Raw genomic sequence first — 15,928 nt, 5'->3', positions numbered from 1 at the left:
ACGTACATGTTAAAACCAACAGCCTTTAGGGTGACGGCAGCATTCACTCTGGATAAGTCTCCAGCAGAATGATGAATTCTCACAACTTAAAAAAATCCTGCTTGAAAAGACAAGATCATTGCTTCAAAGAAAAACAAATATGTGTTGTTGTTTCTTCAAATCAGTACTGCTTTTTTTTTTTTTTTTTTTTAGAATTCAGCAGCAGGTTTCTAGACACATTTTTACACTGGTTAGTTTGGGTTAAAAATACATGTATTTGCTCAAGGAGGCTTACATGATTATTGCTACAAGCTCTGAGATGAAAAACCAAAGGCTTAACAATCGGGTGCGTTTGTCAGTCAGGGACGTATTGGTGTATTTGCACACGTCTCTGGCCCCTAACCCCCACAATAAGGAGGGAATACTGTAATATGTTGTTCACTTTTCATCGTATTCAGGGTCACCACAGCGAGACAGCACTGTTTCACATCCGTGATTTGGCAGACAGTTTTTACTCCGGATGCCCTTCCTGCAGTCTGGATGGAGATCAATGGACCCCCCAGGGATTGAACCCAGGTTTCCTGTGTGGAAGCCCTACACTCAGCCATCCAGCTGCTTAGGGAACACTGCAATATGAATACCTTAATTCAGAATTTCTTGGGGACAACAAACCACTTATAAGGCGTTTAAACCAACTCCAAATTCCTCTCTTCCAACAGATTTAAGAAACGTACTTCCTATCCCTCTTTAAATCCAAACTCCAAACCAAACTGTTCAGGAAATCAAATCTTTAACATCTCATCACCATTTCTGTGAACTTTTTTTTCCTACACTGACCTTGAGAGTCCTGAGAGATGCTTTCTAGATCAAATAGATTTTTATTATGCTCTATTTATTGATTGATACTGAGGAATTCACGGCTGGATAGCTCAGCTGGCTGCATGCAGGACTGTCGTGTGGGAAACTGGGGCTCATTTTCTGTTGAGCTTCATGCATTGTGGGTCCCTAAGCTAAGCCCTTCACACTGTCTATGTAGTGTCAGGGGGCGAGTATGGGGAGAGTCTGGGGCGAGTCTGGGGAGAGTCTGGGTCTCCCTGTGCTGGTCCCCAGCCCAGATAAAATACAGAGTTGTGTCAGGAAGGAGATCTGGTGTAAAACTCTCTACCAAGCTAAGTGGCTGAAGCTGATTGGCTGTGGCGACCCCTGATAGGATGTGCAGAAAGGTCAACAACAGGAAGAACACTGATGCTGAAGCATGTTTTGCTCAGTGAGTCAATCTCCCAGAATAGACTAGTTTGTTGGTTTCAGTGTTATGTAAGTTTTTAGTTGTGATCATTTGCTTTTTCTTCCCTACACTAAGTACAAACTCTGGTACCTCAGATTTCTACTAAATGCAAGACCTAAATAATGTTTATTCATGGTGTTCCACTGTTGATCTTAATAAAATTATACTTCATATGTTGTGTTGCTCCATTATTGCAATGCACTGTTTACCTCTTTAGCCTCAAGTTTAATTAATATCTTAATATCTTCCTTTACTGACATTGCAAAGCCAAAGTTTAAATAATGCATCATAAATCTTATTGCCTCATGCCTACTGTGGTGTAAAACATTGATGCAACCATTTGAAGTACTGCGCAATAGAAGCTGTGTTTTAGTCATTCTTCTTCTTCTTTTTAATGCTCCGGTCTTCAAGTTACAGTAGGGACCAATAACTTGGTTAAATTGTTCCACATGCAAATTGTTGTCATTGCTTTATTTGACAATTCACTGAAACATATTCTTGGTCCTGTCTTTAAGGGATTAAAATCGATCATTTATGAAACATTTTATGAGTTGAATAATATTTTAAAAATGAGAGTCAGAACAATTCTTTGTATTGGAAATTATTCAGAGAGGGGGACAGAGACAGACAGACAGACAGACAGAGACTGCATTATCACTGTCAAATGCTTTAACATTCCAGAAGTATACAATAAGCCATGGACTGAAACTTTACTGCCAAGTTTGAAATGAGCACGTCAGCAGCACTCTGCAATAGAACCGAATCCTCAGAACCGAATGCTCCACCACATCTACCACCAATGGTCTCTTGCTTTTAGCAGTAATTAGGAACTCATACATTTTTGTATTTTGTATTTCATGAAATCTGGAATGAATTACTGCAAGCCAGCAGGATGCTGACATCACCAAGTCTATTGAAAAGAAGATCCATACTTTATTTACAAGACAGATCCACTGAGGTTGATTCTAGCTTCCTCTCATGCCGTCTGTTCTTAAACCGTTTGTGATTGAATGATTGCTCGGCTTTCTCTTGGTAAGTATGAATTAGTTCATTGTCCTACAGAACAGCAACCTGCTGAAAACTGTTTTAAAACAGAGTCCGGCCCAACTGATTTTAACCTTTTCCGGGTCAATGAAAGAGTGAATGATGGATCTAATATTTGGACTAAACTTGAGAAGGAAATCTGCTTTTGTTTTCTTCACGTCCATATTGTCTGCTTCTGTTTAGTTGACAAACACACCTCATTCCTCTTCCTCAGCATGTTTGCATGTGTATGAGCAGAATGTTGTTCATGTAAGAAATAAATGAGACGACCGCGTTGCTTGAAAAGTCTAAACGCCACTCAGAAGTTCAGCGCAGTTAAAGCGGACTAGCAGACGGCATTAGTATGAATGAGACCACGCCACGGTGGGTAGAATTGATGCGGCAGCTGACCATGAAGTATAAACCGGCCTTTACATGTTAAGTGTTTATGACCTGTCGCCCGCAGCATGCCCGTAGAAAAATGTGTATGAACATCTCTTTCCTACGGGCTCAGCGAGCGGTTACAATCATCAAATTTCCTGCAGACCACCGCGGTGCACGGTGCAAGTTTGTCCATTTCTGCCTGCAGACAGCCTGAGTTCACCCGTGAGGTCGGCTGTGACAAAGGCAGAAGACCTCCAGCTAGAGGCACAAGCTGAGCTTCTCCAGACGGCCTCACTCTCAGCCGAACCACTTCATGTCACTGAGTGGAAGAGTAGAGGCGATAATTTGAGAGAAGATGAGGTTCTCTTAAAAACAAGACTTACGCTTGCTGTCTGCACATTTCTGGGAGGACTCTCTGTGTTCCATCCATTATTTATGTTACTATTTTTATATTTTATGTTTACTGAACTGACTAAAGAATAAACTGAGTTTCTTCATGCTGTGGATCTTATGCTATTGACACAGAATGACAGCAAAGGACTGAAAACATTTCATCAAAGTAAATTTCCCCTTAAAAATGTTATTACTAAATCATTTTCAAAACCATTTATGCCGTTTTCTCTCATCGTCGGTTAACTTTTGAAGCTCAGTCTGTTCATAAAGAGTTTTAAACAGATAGTCTAAAGTAAATGCTGTGCAGAGATGTTTAAAACCAGATCAGAGGTCTCTCTGCTGATCTGCACTTGTCTCTTTTAATAATAGAGTTTTCATGACTAAAAAAGAACACGCTCAAAAGATAATGTATAAGTAATGGCTCAAGTCTGTAACTCCATGAATAATGAAGTTCCTCAACTTTCCCCACCAGCTCTCTGCTCAGGCCTTCATCCAGCCCTCTGTTTTCTCTTCCTACATCCCGAATCCCTCCAGAATCTTCTGTACATTTTTTATGATTGTTGCTGTTCAAAAGGCCCAAACTGACGAGATCTTAAAATAAAAAACTACAATAAAAGCTGTGCTTTATTTAATAATTATTTTCAACCAAAGTCTGTAGAAGGGCGTAAACATCTGAAACATTAGTTTTCCCCAGTTTCTTCAAATGTCATTTTATGTGAGAAGAAATAAACACCGCATTGAAGAAGTTCCTTGTTAACTTGTGATTTATTTAAATATGATCATTTTTTTACAACGCCCTTCCCCTGGACACCCTCATCCTCGCAGCTGCCCGCCTCCTGCCTCTCTTTATGCAGCGTACTCCACCACCAGCCCCCCAAAGCTCCAGGATCAGACGGGTCAGCCCCTGCTGCTCAGGAACTGTAAGACCAGCTCTCCCATGTCCTCAGCTACATCTTCAACTCGAGGTCCCTGTCCTGTAGACCTCCTGTGTGGTTCCAGTTCCTAAGATCACACATGCAAGGGAGCTGAACTTCTCCAGACCTGTCGTCTAGACCAGCTAGCTGATAAAGACCATGGAGAGGCTCATCCTTGAGCACGACTGAGCTGCTGCAGTCTGGCTGCAGGTAAAAAATCAGGATCTGGACCAGTACAGGCTCTGGACCATATTGGTCCAAACCGGTAGGAATAGCTGCCTTTTATCTGCACTAGAATCAGCAGATCCATGGCGATTGTGTAATGGTCAACATTTTATGGTCTGTTTAAAGGTGCAGGCTATTTAAATGTAACTGGTGACAGCGTTGGTGAAAAAGGGCTAAGCTCCCTTAAGGGATGAATTTCTTCCTCATGACATTTTTAAAGTCCAGTTCAATGCAATACTCATTTTTTAATGCTGTTTATTTTTTACCTCTTTAAGTCAGGATTTACACCTCTCTGCACATCTCTATACCGAATAGAAACAAACTAATAAAAAAAAAAGAAAAAACAAACCTTCTTAGGATCAAACTGTCTTATTGACATTCTGCCATCTTCCACCAAAACATTTCTGACTATTTTTGCTGCTGTGTTTTGCGCCGTTTTCTGAATATGACATATGCAGTTATTTTAGTGAGGTGGGGATGGGATGCACTGACAGGATGCAGAACCTTTTATAGCAGACGGCACTGAGATAAATGTTCACCAAGTTTGAGCTCAGAGTATTTTAGAACAGAATCAAACTTTGTTCTTTTGATATCGTGAAGACACAGTGTGTTTATAGATTAAAGGTGGTGATTGTTTCTCATGTTTCTTGTTCAAGATAATAAAAGTAGAACACAATACAGGAATGTGTTAAGCAGGGTTTCCCATGGATACTCCACTCTCTAGTTTCCTTTAGTTTGCTGTTGTTACAGTAGCGACAGAAAGTATTAGCTGGAAAACAAGAATCTGGTGAAGATGTTAGACCAACAGAAAGTGATATACAGTAATATTGCAGTCATTCACCAGGAAAGACTTGTGATTGTAACCCTTGTGCTATCCTAGGCATGTTTACATTTAAAGTGGGGTCATCTGGAAATGTTAAAGTCAAATAGTGTTTGTGCTCTCTCATGGGGTCCAGATGACCCCACTCTTACACTGATGTGTGATCCTCCCATGACAAAAGTGGACAGGATTTCATGTCTGCCAAGGACACCAGAGAATATAAAAAATCCTTGAACAAAAAAGTTCAGCATGCTGTCTTGTGGGGTCCAGATGACCCACTTTTAATGGGTTACACTGTGCTTAAATGACTGGAATCTGTTTGAAGGAGCACATTTCTGCATTTCTGCAGATTTTATCCCCACCTTGATGAGCTTGTCAGCATAAGAGTTTGATATTAAGACACATCGACCAAACACACCATTCATCACCCTAAAGACTAGCCAAGTCCGACCGGTGTGTTAACAGCAAAAGTGCTCTGTCAGGGATAATGACAGCAGTGATGCACAAACGTGTTGTCATTCTGACGTGTTATCCAAAAAAAAAAAAAAAACACTTCATTTTCGTGCATGCTGTTTGGCTATTTATCATGTGTTTGTTTTTTCATTTATGTCACATCTTTGTCTTGTTGATTTTTTCTCCATTTGCCCTGATGTCAGCAAAAGCTAATTTTATTCTGTGTCCCTAGAGTCAGCTATCCTACTTAAGTACGATGGTTTCATTCACAGCCTGTGTTTAATTAAGAATAAAGGCTCCTGGGAATTCAGAATTGCAGATAATCCAAAAGAAGTGTCAGATATTGCTTCCTTTGAGAGAAAATGAAAGTATTTTAGGTCTAGCTGCACTGAACTTCCCCTTCACATTAGCTGTCTAAAACAATTAAAAGTGCAGGAACTGCATCTTGGATGTTTTGGAAAAAAATGTTACTACCTGGAGTCAGGAAAAAAATACTCTTAAATTACATGATCAATAAAAATGCTGCTACAAGCATTTTTTGCCAAAAAGTAACATTGAAAGCAAAGAATGGAAACAATTTTCAGCCATCACTTACTGAGTATTCAGTATAAATAAACTCAGTGTGTAAATAGTTGTTTTTGTTCAGAAGTTCCATCCATCCATTTTTTAACCCGTTTTGTCCCTTTCATGGTCAAGGGGTGCCAGAGTCTAACCCGACCACTCCTGGGCGAAGGCAGGACACACCCTGGACCGGTCGCCACTCCGTCACAGGGCTCAGAAGTGTTCATCAGTTGTCTCATACTTCTCAAAAGTAAAATGAGATACTTTTCTAAAAGTGTGTGGTGGGGTAGTGATTGCAGAGCTGCAGCCACTGTCGTGGGCTTTCAGTCTGTGCCAGAATTTGGATCCTCATCCGTCAGCAGGTTGTCAGCTGCAGACTGAACATGCCCAGCGTGTGACAGCTCTGATGGAGAACCGATCTGCCTCTGAATCAGGGCTGGCAGGAGGTAAATCTGGCTCTCATAATAACCACCATCAGCTGGAAACACATCTGGCCTTCACACAAGCTCAGATCAGCAGGTGTAGCAGATAATCCCACTATTTTTCCAGAGAACAGATGTCTCTTTACAACCCTCTCAGATCCTCATTAATAACAGTCTTCTACCCCAAAGTGCAAAGCTGAGCTTCAGTGACATGCTGTGGAAAAGGTGAGCCACGCTGGAGAACAAAAATATTGAAAAGAGGTGCTTTTACATAGCAGGATACAGGCTTACCTCTGCTAGGAAATTGTTGGTAAACCAGGTGATTGGTTTGTCTAATGTAGTTGATAGTAGTGATGATCCAGAGCATCCTTCAGAGGACTCTGTAAAAATCTATTTGAATGGATTGTTGAGTATCATTTTTGTGCTGTCCAGAAGCTCAAAGCCTCTGATGTTTGTGTTAGTTGATTTTAAATCTAACTCCACTTCCTGGTGTCTACTGCACATCATTGTTCATTTGCAGTTCATGTCAGCTTCAGCTTGGACCCAAAACACCGTCTGGACATTAACATCTGCTCAGACTGCAGCTGGAAGCCTCTGCGGGATGAGGAGCCGTTAACGGGGGGCCAAGTCAGCCCCCACGTTTGTCACTGGGAAAGCAGGAACCACACAAGCTTCCCTTTAAAATGAGCTAAAGACTGCGGTGACACCAGAGTCTCTTTGGGTCCTGAACACAACTCATTTCAGTAACACTAAGAGTTCTGGCCATCCATTTTTATATATATGTTTTGTGTCAGTGACTGTGTGCTGGGGGACAGCGTCTGACAGGCTGTGTGAAGGAGTGCTGAGGTGAAACCCGCCTTCTGAGTACCTTTCTAAATAAGATGGATTTGGCAACTTTAAAACTGAAACAAATAACAGCACCCAGCCACCAAAGTGCTAGGAAACTAAGCTATTTATGGCTACACTGAGACTGACGTACAATAAGCACTTTATTACCAGTGGTTTAAATTATAAATAGGAACTTGGGAGAAAAACCTCACAGCAGTTCCTAAACATTCCACTCAAGGGTTCCCAGCTCTCCTTCAGCCAAAAACATATGAACAAAAGTAATCTAAAAGAATCTAGAGAAGGAGGTTAAAAGTAAATAATGTAAGTAGAAAACATGAAATGGAAAAGAGAAAAACACAAGACTTTGAGATCAGATTCATCACTGGATTCAAAAGTAAATGCAAGTGACAGGTTTAAAAAGGGTAGCAAGTCAGCCACCCTGAAAGCCAAAGCTATTCTGAGAATTCACTTCCATCTCAGACTTGGTGAGTCAATGAACAACCTGAAGAAGCTGAGAGTTTATAACAGAGGTGTGGAATAACCAGTAAATACAGAAGGAACTATCCTAAACAGACTCAACAGACAACTAACAATGAAAAAATCCTTGATCTGCTCTCCTGGTCAATAATCGCCAAGATCTGCTACAGTTTGAGCATTACTGGGAATATACTTCTCAGACATGAAGCTCCATGCTCTTTACCGACTTTTGGTATTTCCTGAGAACTGGGTTTTATGCTCCTGATGGAGACATGGCTTGAGGCTGATGGCGTTCTCAGAACCTCCTTCTGCTGGCTGTGGATTCCTCAGCTCTCCTCGAGCTGCAGGTAGAGGTGAAGGAGTTGTTGCTGTTTCCGATCTCACTCCTCATGTCAGCAGCTTCCAGCTGAGACTTTCTTCAGTTTCGAGGTTCAGCTTTTGGAAATCCCCACTTCTCTGTGTCGTGATCTACAGGCCGCAAACGTACTGTCTGAGAATATTTTTAACCATGATTGGATTTGAATTGTTGGGGATTTTAATATTCATGTGACAGAAGACTTTTGGACTGGATCAATTCTTTTAACCTGCAGCAGTTAGTGAGGAGTTGAACACAGGAGAAAGGTCTCACTCTGGATCTGGTGTTGACGTGGAGAGGTCAAGGTGATCGTTGAAGCTTGTTTTTCCACATCACCTGTCCGGTTTACTTGACTTTGATCTTTTAATGCCACCTGCACGCTCCCGTCGTCTGATAAACATGCAGACGGTGCTGCAGTCTTCAGCAGCTTGGATCAGTTTGTGAAAGTTGCAGCCCTTTGTATGCCTCCACAGAGCTCCAACAGTTCACCTGTTTGCAGCTTCCAGAAATCCTCCAATCCCAATAATGACAAATCTGATTATCAGGAGTCCAGATAGATACACATCTTCAACATCTACCACAGACAGCTACACACCAGCCTCCACTCGTTGGTGTTTCCAACCGCGTGGGTTCCGTCTGGGCAGGAGGGGTCCACTTTAATGTTCCTAAGTGTGGAAAAAATGTTGTCGATCGAAGTCAAGGACCAGCTGATCAGATCCATTTCTCAGAGAGTGAAATGCAGACGGGAACACAAGCAGGCTCAGAGGGAGGACAGGACAAAAGCCTTAGGAGTGACACAGGAGGTGTCACTTGTCTCAAGCTGTGTGCCAGCTGCTTTCAAACACGCTGGTGTGCAACCTTTAAAAACAGAATAACTTGGACCCAAATGTTTTTCAAACTTTAGGCCAATTTCCAAGTTATCTTTTCTTTCTTAAATTTGAGAAAAAATGTGGTTTATCTTCAGCTGCAGGATCATTTAGAATCTCATGATATTGTCTAGAAATTTCAGTCTAGTTTTAAATTCTGTCACAGCCCTAAAAACTGCTCTCCTCCAGACCTGCTTTTAACTACTGATTCTGGGACCTTCACCGTTTTAATTCTTCTAGATCTCACTGCTGCTGTAAGCAGCGGATCAGAGTTTTATTGTCCAGACTGGAGCAGTCTGTCGGTGTGAGGGGTACAGCATGCAGCTGGTTCAGGTCCTATTTATGTCGCAGGAGTTTTTCTGTCCAACTGGGAAAGTTTTCTTCTTCAGAGGCTCCATTTAAGCATGGTGTACCCCAGGGCTCTGTTTTAGGCCCTCTTATTTCCTCTTCCCCTGCTGCTACAAGGATACGTTCACTCTGCTTCCACTCACTTACATTGGTTTATCACTCTGGCTGCATGCATGGAACTTCAGCCTCGGATCACGTTTGTGTAAAGTCCTCTAGTGTTTCATGGATTTGACCTTTTTCTGTCCCTGGTTAAGAGTTTCACCTTTTCCTTTTGGAGTTGTCCCGCATACAGTTCTTCTCTCCAACTACATCTCAGGGATCGAGGAGTGTTGACGTTTTTCACTGCATCACACGCTTTGAAGGAGCACAGCACACCCCCAGCTTAAGAACTCCCTGGCCCCACCTCTTCAAGCTTGAAGACTCCCTCTCTAATCGAGAAACGTCATCTGTAACGCTGCGACTCACAAGTGGAATTCTTAGTCTCCACAGTGACTAGAATCTGTTACATAGAGCCTCACACCCCATGATTATTCAATAATGTGACCTGTCACCATCAACTTTCAGGTTCTATTTTTGTTATACTACATATCTTCCAATTGTGGACGGTCTATAATTGACGCCAGTTGGCAATAAACGCCAGTTTTAACAGGTTTGTCACTTTAGACCCCGGTCTCTAAAAGGTGCTCGGATCCTTTACCCCTCCCCACAGGCCGAGCACAGTCGTGCAGGATGTCAGAATAAACCCGCAGAGCAGCTGTTTGGATGTGAACTGCCTCCACCATCAGAGCTATTTTTCTTGAGAATGCTCCAAGGGTTCTCACTGGGGTTGAGGTCATGTGAGGACGCATCCACCTTCACCAAGTATGAATGAATGAATGAGTGAATGAATGAGTGAGTGAATTGATGATGGTTTCACAATGTAAAAGCACCTTTTTCATTGTACTTTTAGCATGTTTTGTCTTGGAAATGAAAACCTATTTGAATCTTGTGTAGCAAACATTAATGTTTAGCACAGAAATAAACAGACCCATAAACTCCTGTGATAGACTGCTGCCAGCAGCGGCTAAGCCAAACACAGACGCCATCTTCCCAATAGAGAGCCTAGCGGTGCATTTTCATGATGTTTTTATTTCTGTATTGAAAAAATATCCTGTTGGTGTTTTTAAGAGAAACTCAGTCCAGTATTATACACAGTGAGACCTGCCAGTTTTCTTTATTCTCTCGTAGAGTTTTCCACATGAAGAGAAGACAAAAACTTTGGAGGTTGTTACATCAGAAGTTCAGCGGAGAACAATTTGATTTGGAGATTGTATACATGAAATATCACAAATAGTCTTCACACACAGTTAGAACACAATAATTTGCTTGTTGAGCAAATGTGTTTCTTCTTTGAAACCAACTTACCCAGAACTGAACTCTCTCTGGAGTTACCCGTTTTGGGGTCCAAAAGTTGATGTTATCCTCTAGATTTCTAAACATTAGTGACATAACATGCTTTCAGAAACACAGCCTTAAAGGTGAAGATAACCAGGAGTGGCATCGTTTAAGAGACTTAGATTAACATCTTTTGTAATTTTGGAAGAAGAGAATTCAGTTTGGACGTACTCAGAGAGAGCATGGTGGTGCAGTGGTCAGCAATTCGGCTTTAGAATAATATCACAAGTTCAATTCCTTATAGAACTTCATGTCTGTCTTACTCAGTCTAAAAACACGCTCCATAAGTTTTAAAATGTTGACAAACACCGAATGATTGTTGTAAACAAAACATTTTCCTTGAGATTTAATAGAGATGCATTTAATGTAAAACAAGCATGAGCAATGCTGACCAGTCAAGTGAGTGAGAAGAAGAAGAAAAACTCTGGTTGACTGGACCAATAAATTTAACTATTATTGTAAGGAGTTTATCTTTAGGAATTAGGCAAAAACAATACTAAACTCTGGCTGTTGAGACTAATTTCAAAACTAAGTAAATAAAAAAAAAATTCCTCCATTGAATTAAAGCTACATTGCAATTGTGTTGACATGGTGGTGCAGTGGTTAGCACTATTGCCTCACAGCATTCTAGCCCCGGGGGCAACATTTGTGTGTTGAGTTTGTATATTCTCTCTGTGCAACTGTTCATTTCATTCAAGCAGATTTGAAACTGTTAAATGACATAAAATAAAGGATCGCGTGTCTCTGTCTGGTGTTGCATTGATCTAAGAACTCAATCAGGGTGAACATGGCCTCGACTAGAAGCAGCTGTAATAGTGGTTGCAGTGAATAAGAGAAGAGGTGGACATGGCCTTCACTCAAAACAGCTGGAGAAGTTGCTACATGTGAACCAGAAAACATTTTTGTTTAATCTATTCTTTTTACATTAAATAACTTGGAAATGAAAACACAGTAATATTATTGTAAAAGGAACAATTACTGAAGGAGCATTTGGTAACTTACTTGCAGTTAGATGCAGGAACTACTGTATTTTATTTTACAGTAATAAAGCTATAAACTGCTTTACAAAGATTACTGTCATCCAGCTTCAAGTAACTTACTGTAAAATCTACAGCAACTATTTTATAGTGTAACAAAGAACTAGCGTGCCAACATTTGATTAAAATATTAAAAGAATGGTTTGTAATTAAATAAATGCTAAAAATTGAACATTCCAAGTCTTCTCCTGAAACACTACATATAAAAGCATTTTTAACATCCATCCATCCATCTTCCTGACCGCTTCTTCCCTTTCGGGGTCGCGGGGGTGCCGGAGCCTATCCCGGCCACTGAAGGGCGAAGGCGGGGTACACCCTGGACAGGTCTCCAGTCTGTCTCAGGGCCTCAATCACACACACATGCACTCTCACATTCACACCTAGGGGCAATTTAGAGTCACCAATTAACCTATGAAGCATGTTTTTGGACGGTGGGAGGAAGCCGGAGTCCCCGGTGAAAACCCACGCATGCACGGGGAGAACATGCAAACTCCACACAGAAAGGTCCCAGCCGGGATTCGAACCGGGGCCTTCTCGCTGTGAGGCGAGAGCGCTAACCACTGCGCCACCGTGCAGCCCGCATTTTTAACATACAAACCATTATTCTTTGCAAAGTTATGGTAAAATAAAATTCAGCAAATAATCCTTTGCAAAGAGTTGAGAGTCAAGAGTCGAAAGAGCTGATTCTTTACCAGGATTTTATTTGATGCAATCGACTCCAGAGAGAGAATCAAAATTTCCATCTCTAGAAGTTATGTTGTTGCTCTGCAAGGGGGAATGCAAAGATTAATCTATGCTTCCCCCTTTCCTTCAGTTATCTTCTCCCGTTTGTCTTACACTCTATGTTTCTCTATCCATCCATCTATCCACAAAACAGCCCATTACTCCGACGTTCCTGGCTGCCTGTCTGCACTGTGCTCGTGCTCTCTCTGTCAAGCCTGAAGTCAACTCGGAATGAGACTGTATTCCAAAGATAGCAGAAAAGTGACACCCAGAAAGGAAACACTGGCGGACAGGCCTTGCCTCCTGTCCTTGCTGTCAGAGACACAGCCGATTAGCATCTCGCTACCAAGACAAAATAATTGGAATAATCTGCAGGACAGAGGGGGACGGGGAGAAAGGCAGCACTGCTGCCGCCACCCCCACCCCCTCACCGCATCCCCCACCGCCTCAGAGGCAGCTTTATCTTCTGCCTTCCACTAAGCAAACCATAATCAGATTTACTTCACTGCATGCGGTTTATGTATAGCCAAGGTCTTCCAGGCTCAACACAAGAGCTCCCCAGGCCAAGTGAGGAATCAATAAAATGTACAAAGAAAGAGAGAAAACAAACGTAAACATGGACTTTTGCATAAGCTGATGTGAAGTGAACCCAGGCCGCTCTGCCTGGACCTGTTTTAGTGACTCTTACAGCAGGAAACTGCTAAAGAAGCTCACTGCTTCGGACTATCAAAGTGAAGACTGGAATTCACCTGCAGACTACAATAAAAGTCTAACCGTTACAAAATAAATAAAAACAATCATACTCTGGCAAAGCTTTAGCTCTGATGCTGCCTAGTTTTCCTGATTAGAAGCCCTGAGTTTCATCCATTCTGAGAACCATGGAGCGACTTAAACACTTACAATTCAACACATTGGTGTTTTGTAGATTACTCACCATTGATCCATTTGGCTTCTGGATCATGAACTTTGAATTCAGGTCGGAACAGATCCTCCACAGTCAGTTTAGTGTCGCTTCCAGCTTGGCTGTCCACTGCAAGATAAATGATAAATGTTCACATGCTTTGTTTCTAAGAGGAGTAGTGCTTTTCTTCTTGTTGTCTTTTTCTTTCTTTTCTTTTTTCATGGCAGTTGGAAACATGTTGTCAGGTGTAGTACTGTAATCTTCTGAGTTAGAGTATAAAACTTGTAGTTTTCCCTAACTCCCATTCTCTAAAGCAGCCAATCAAGAGCTTTGACTCTGTTCTCAAAAATATCACTCTTTGGTCTAAATCTAAAACAGTTACAGTTAACACACACTTTTCAGAACTCTGGGTCGACTCTTAGCAGAACACATTCCCATCTTCAAAACACAGTTGGCATTTACAACACACAAGATGCAAAAAGTTAACACAAAGACAAAAATCAAACTCTGCTCCAACACAGTAGTCGTCTACAGCTGTGTTTCCATTACACATGTGGGCAAAACTGAGACGTCTGCGTCTTTTTAAGGCCATGGAGTGGAAAGTGGAGATGCGATTTTGGGAAGTCTTGGTTGATGATTTTACAGAGAAGATATGGATGAGTATTACAGTTGTTCTCAATTGCTTACACATAAATGTTACTTGAGACACAATGACCACAACATGCAACTCTTTCACCAACCGTCTGAACCAGCTCTGCTAAACTACAAGCTCAGTTCCTGCTTTACGTTCAAATTACAGTTCTAAAAGATACTTTTAAAAATACTACACAAAATGATCTGCTTTTGGAACAATTTTCATGCAGAAAATGTCTTGCTTTCATAAGGAACACATTCAAATATGCACACTGACTCATCACAAGGGCAAACACCCGTCACACAGTTTTACAATTAGCATTCAGAGCATTAGCATGGAAGGGCAACAGGTGTGCTCCTCTGGTTTAGAGCAATGGATGGTACAGAGGGAACAGAGGCAGAGCCAGAGGAGGGACAGTAGGAGGAGGAGGACGAGGAAGGCCAAGGACTGTAATCTGTGGTGCCTTAAGAGCCACTTTGGTTGATCATGTGGTCAACCACGGTTTAACAATGAGGGAGGCTGAGCAAAGAGTTCAGCTAAATTTGAGCAGGTACACTGTAGCATCCATCAGCAATGAGAACAGGTAAGAAATCTACTGCAGTACTGCATATCTCAATAGTACTGTAGTAATTTGACTGTTGACTGTTCTACAGAACTGTACAAAAAATGTAGTTTGTTTCAAGTATTTAGGAAATGTATACCTACTTTGTATTAACAGTATTTTACTATTTCCAGATGGCAGAACTGACAGATTACTAACACAAGGTGGTCAGGAGCGTGTTCTGTCTCCTGAACAGGAAACTGAAATCAAGAACACAGCCCTAGAAAACAACGTCATAGCATTACATATACATAACATATACAGGTGTAACAGGACATGTAGAGGAAGACTTCTCAGAGATGTTCACTAAATGAACTGACTATGATCTGAAAGGTAAGAGCAGGAACCGATTGTGTGGAGAATCGACAAGGCCAATGGCAACCAGTCGTTCCCGGAGGATTTGGGTGTGACATGGTATCAAATAAGGAGAATGGATGATGAACCGGGATCAGGGGCGAACAGGAGGTCGTTGGGGATTTTTAACTGGGCTGTTTCAGTTCTGTGAAGAGGACAAAAGCCGAACCGTGACCCTAAAACTGTGACACCATCCGATCCGTGAGTTTTCAGATCTGCTACACCCCTTCTGTCAGGTCATTTAAATGTCTTTTCTTTCACCTTCACCTGCACCTTAAAAAGGGCCCTTGTTCAAGCGTTACCTGGTGTCAGCAGGATGACAGACATGGTGATCAGGGAGCAGACCACCAGAATGACCAATAGCGCGATGGCAATCCCCTTCCAGTTTCTCTGAGGAGGACTCACTCCACCCAGATCCTGCATGGAGACAAAAACAACAGAGGCTTCAAACTTGCAGTGTCAGAGATACCATCTATAGTTTTATTATATGTTTACATTTTGACCTTAAAAGGGTGACACTAGATGAAAATAAGAGCAGGAGAGCATCAGTCTTTATACCTTCATATAGTACACCATGTATAGTGTTCCCTTGGTTATTTTGTGTTTCTTTATTCGCGGTTTCACATATTCAGGTATTTTTTTTTTCAGTCACGCAACTCTTCTGGTTCTTCCCAAAAACTCAAGATGCTTGTATGAAATATTTGCATCTGAAGGAGGTGCTGCAGGTCTGGGGTGTAGATAGACCTTATTTCCCCTGCAAATGAGGGGGAAATACTGTCCCCACGTTGCTTTTGTCTACTCGCTACCTGGTTCTCATCATGAAAGCTGAGGCTCATTTATCTGTGAAAAGCAGACCATTGTCCCGTTCATTCTACCATGAACGATTCTTTCCAGGCCTCTTAATCTTAACC

The 15,928-nt window shown here is 41.7% G+C and overlaps 1 protein-coding gene across 3 annotated transcripts in view; it reads right to left on the bottom strand.

The window, feature by feature from the left end:
* LOC112137941 (inactive dipeptidyl peptidase 10) overlaps positions 1 to 15,928 on the bottom strand; it is a 146,577-nt gene that overhangs the window by 41,508 nt on the left and 89,141 nt on the right. For all 3 annotated transcript variants that reach the window (XM_024260457.2, XM_024260459.2, XM_024260458.2), the window contains exons 2-3: positions 15,320 to 15,434; positions 13,462 to 13,557 (exon numbers count right to left, since the gene is read on the bottom strand). In XM_024260457.2, the coding sequence (XP_024116225.1) occupies positions 13,462 to 13,557; positions 15,320 to 15,434 (211 nt within the window). The remainder of the gene's footprint in view (positions 1 to 13,461; positions 13,558 to 15,319; positions 15,435 to 15,928) is intronic.

Source organism: Oryzias melastigma, linkage group LG21 (genome assembly GCF_002922805.2).
Source record: "Oryzias melastigma strain HK-1 linkage group LG21, ASM292280v2, whole genome shotgun sequence".
NCBI lineage: Eukaryota > Metazoa > Chordata > Actinopteri > Beloniformes > Adrianichthyidae > Oryzias > Oryzias melastigma.
The sequence above is the reverse complement of the archived record's forward strand: the minus strand, read 5'-3'. Positions and strand labels throughout refer to the sequence as shown.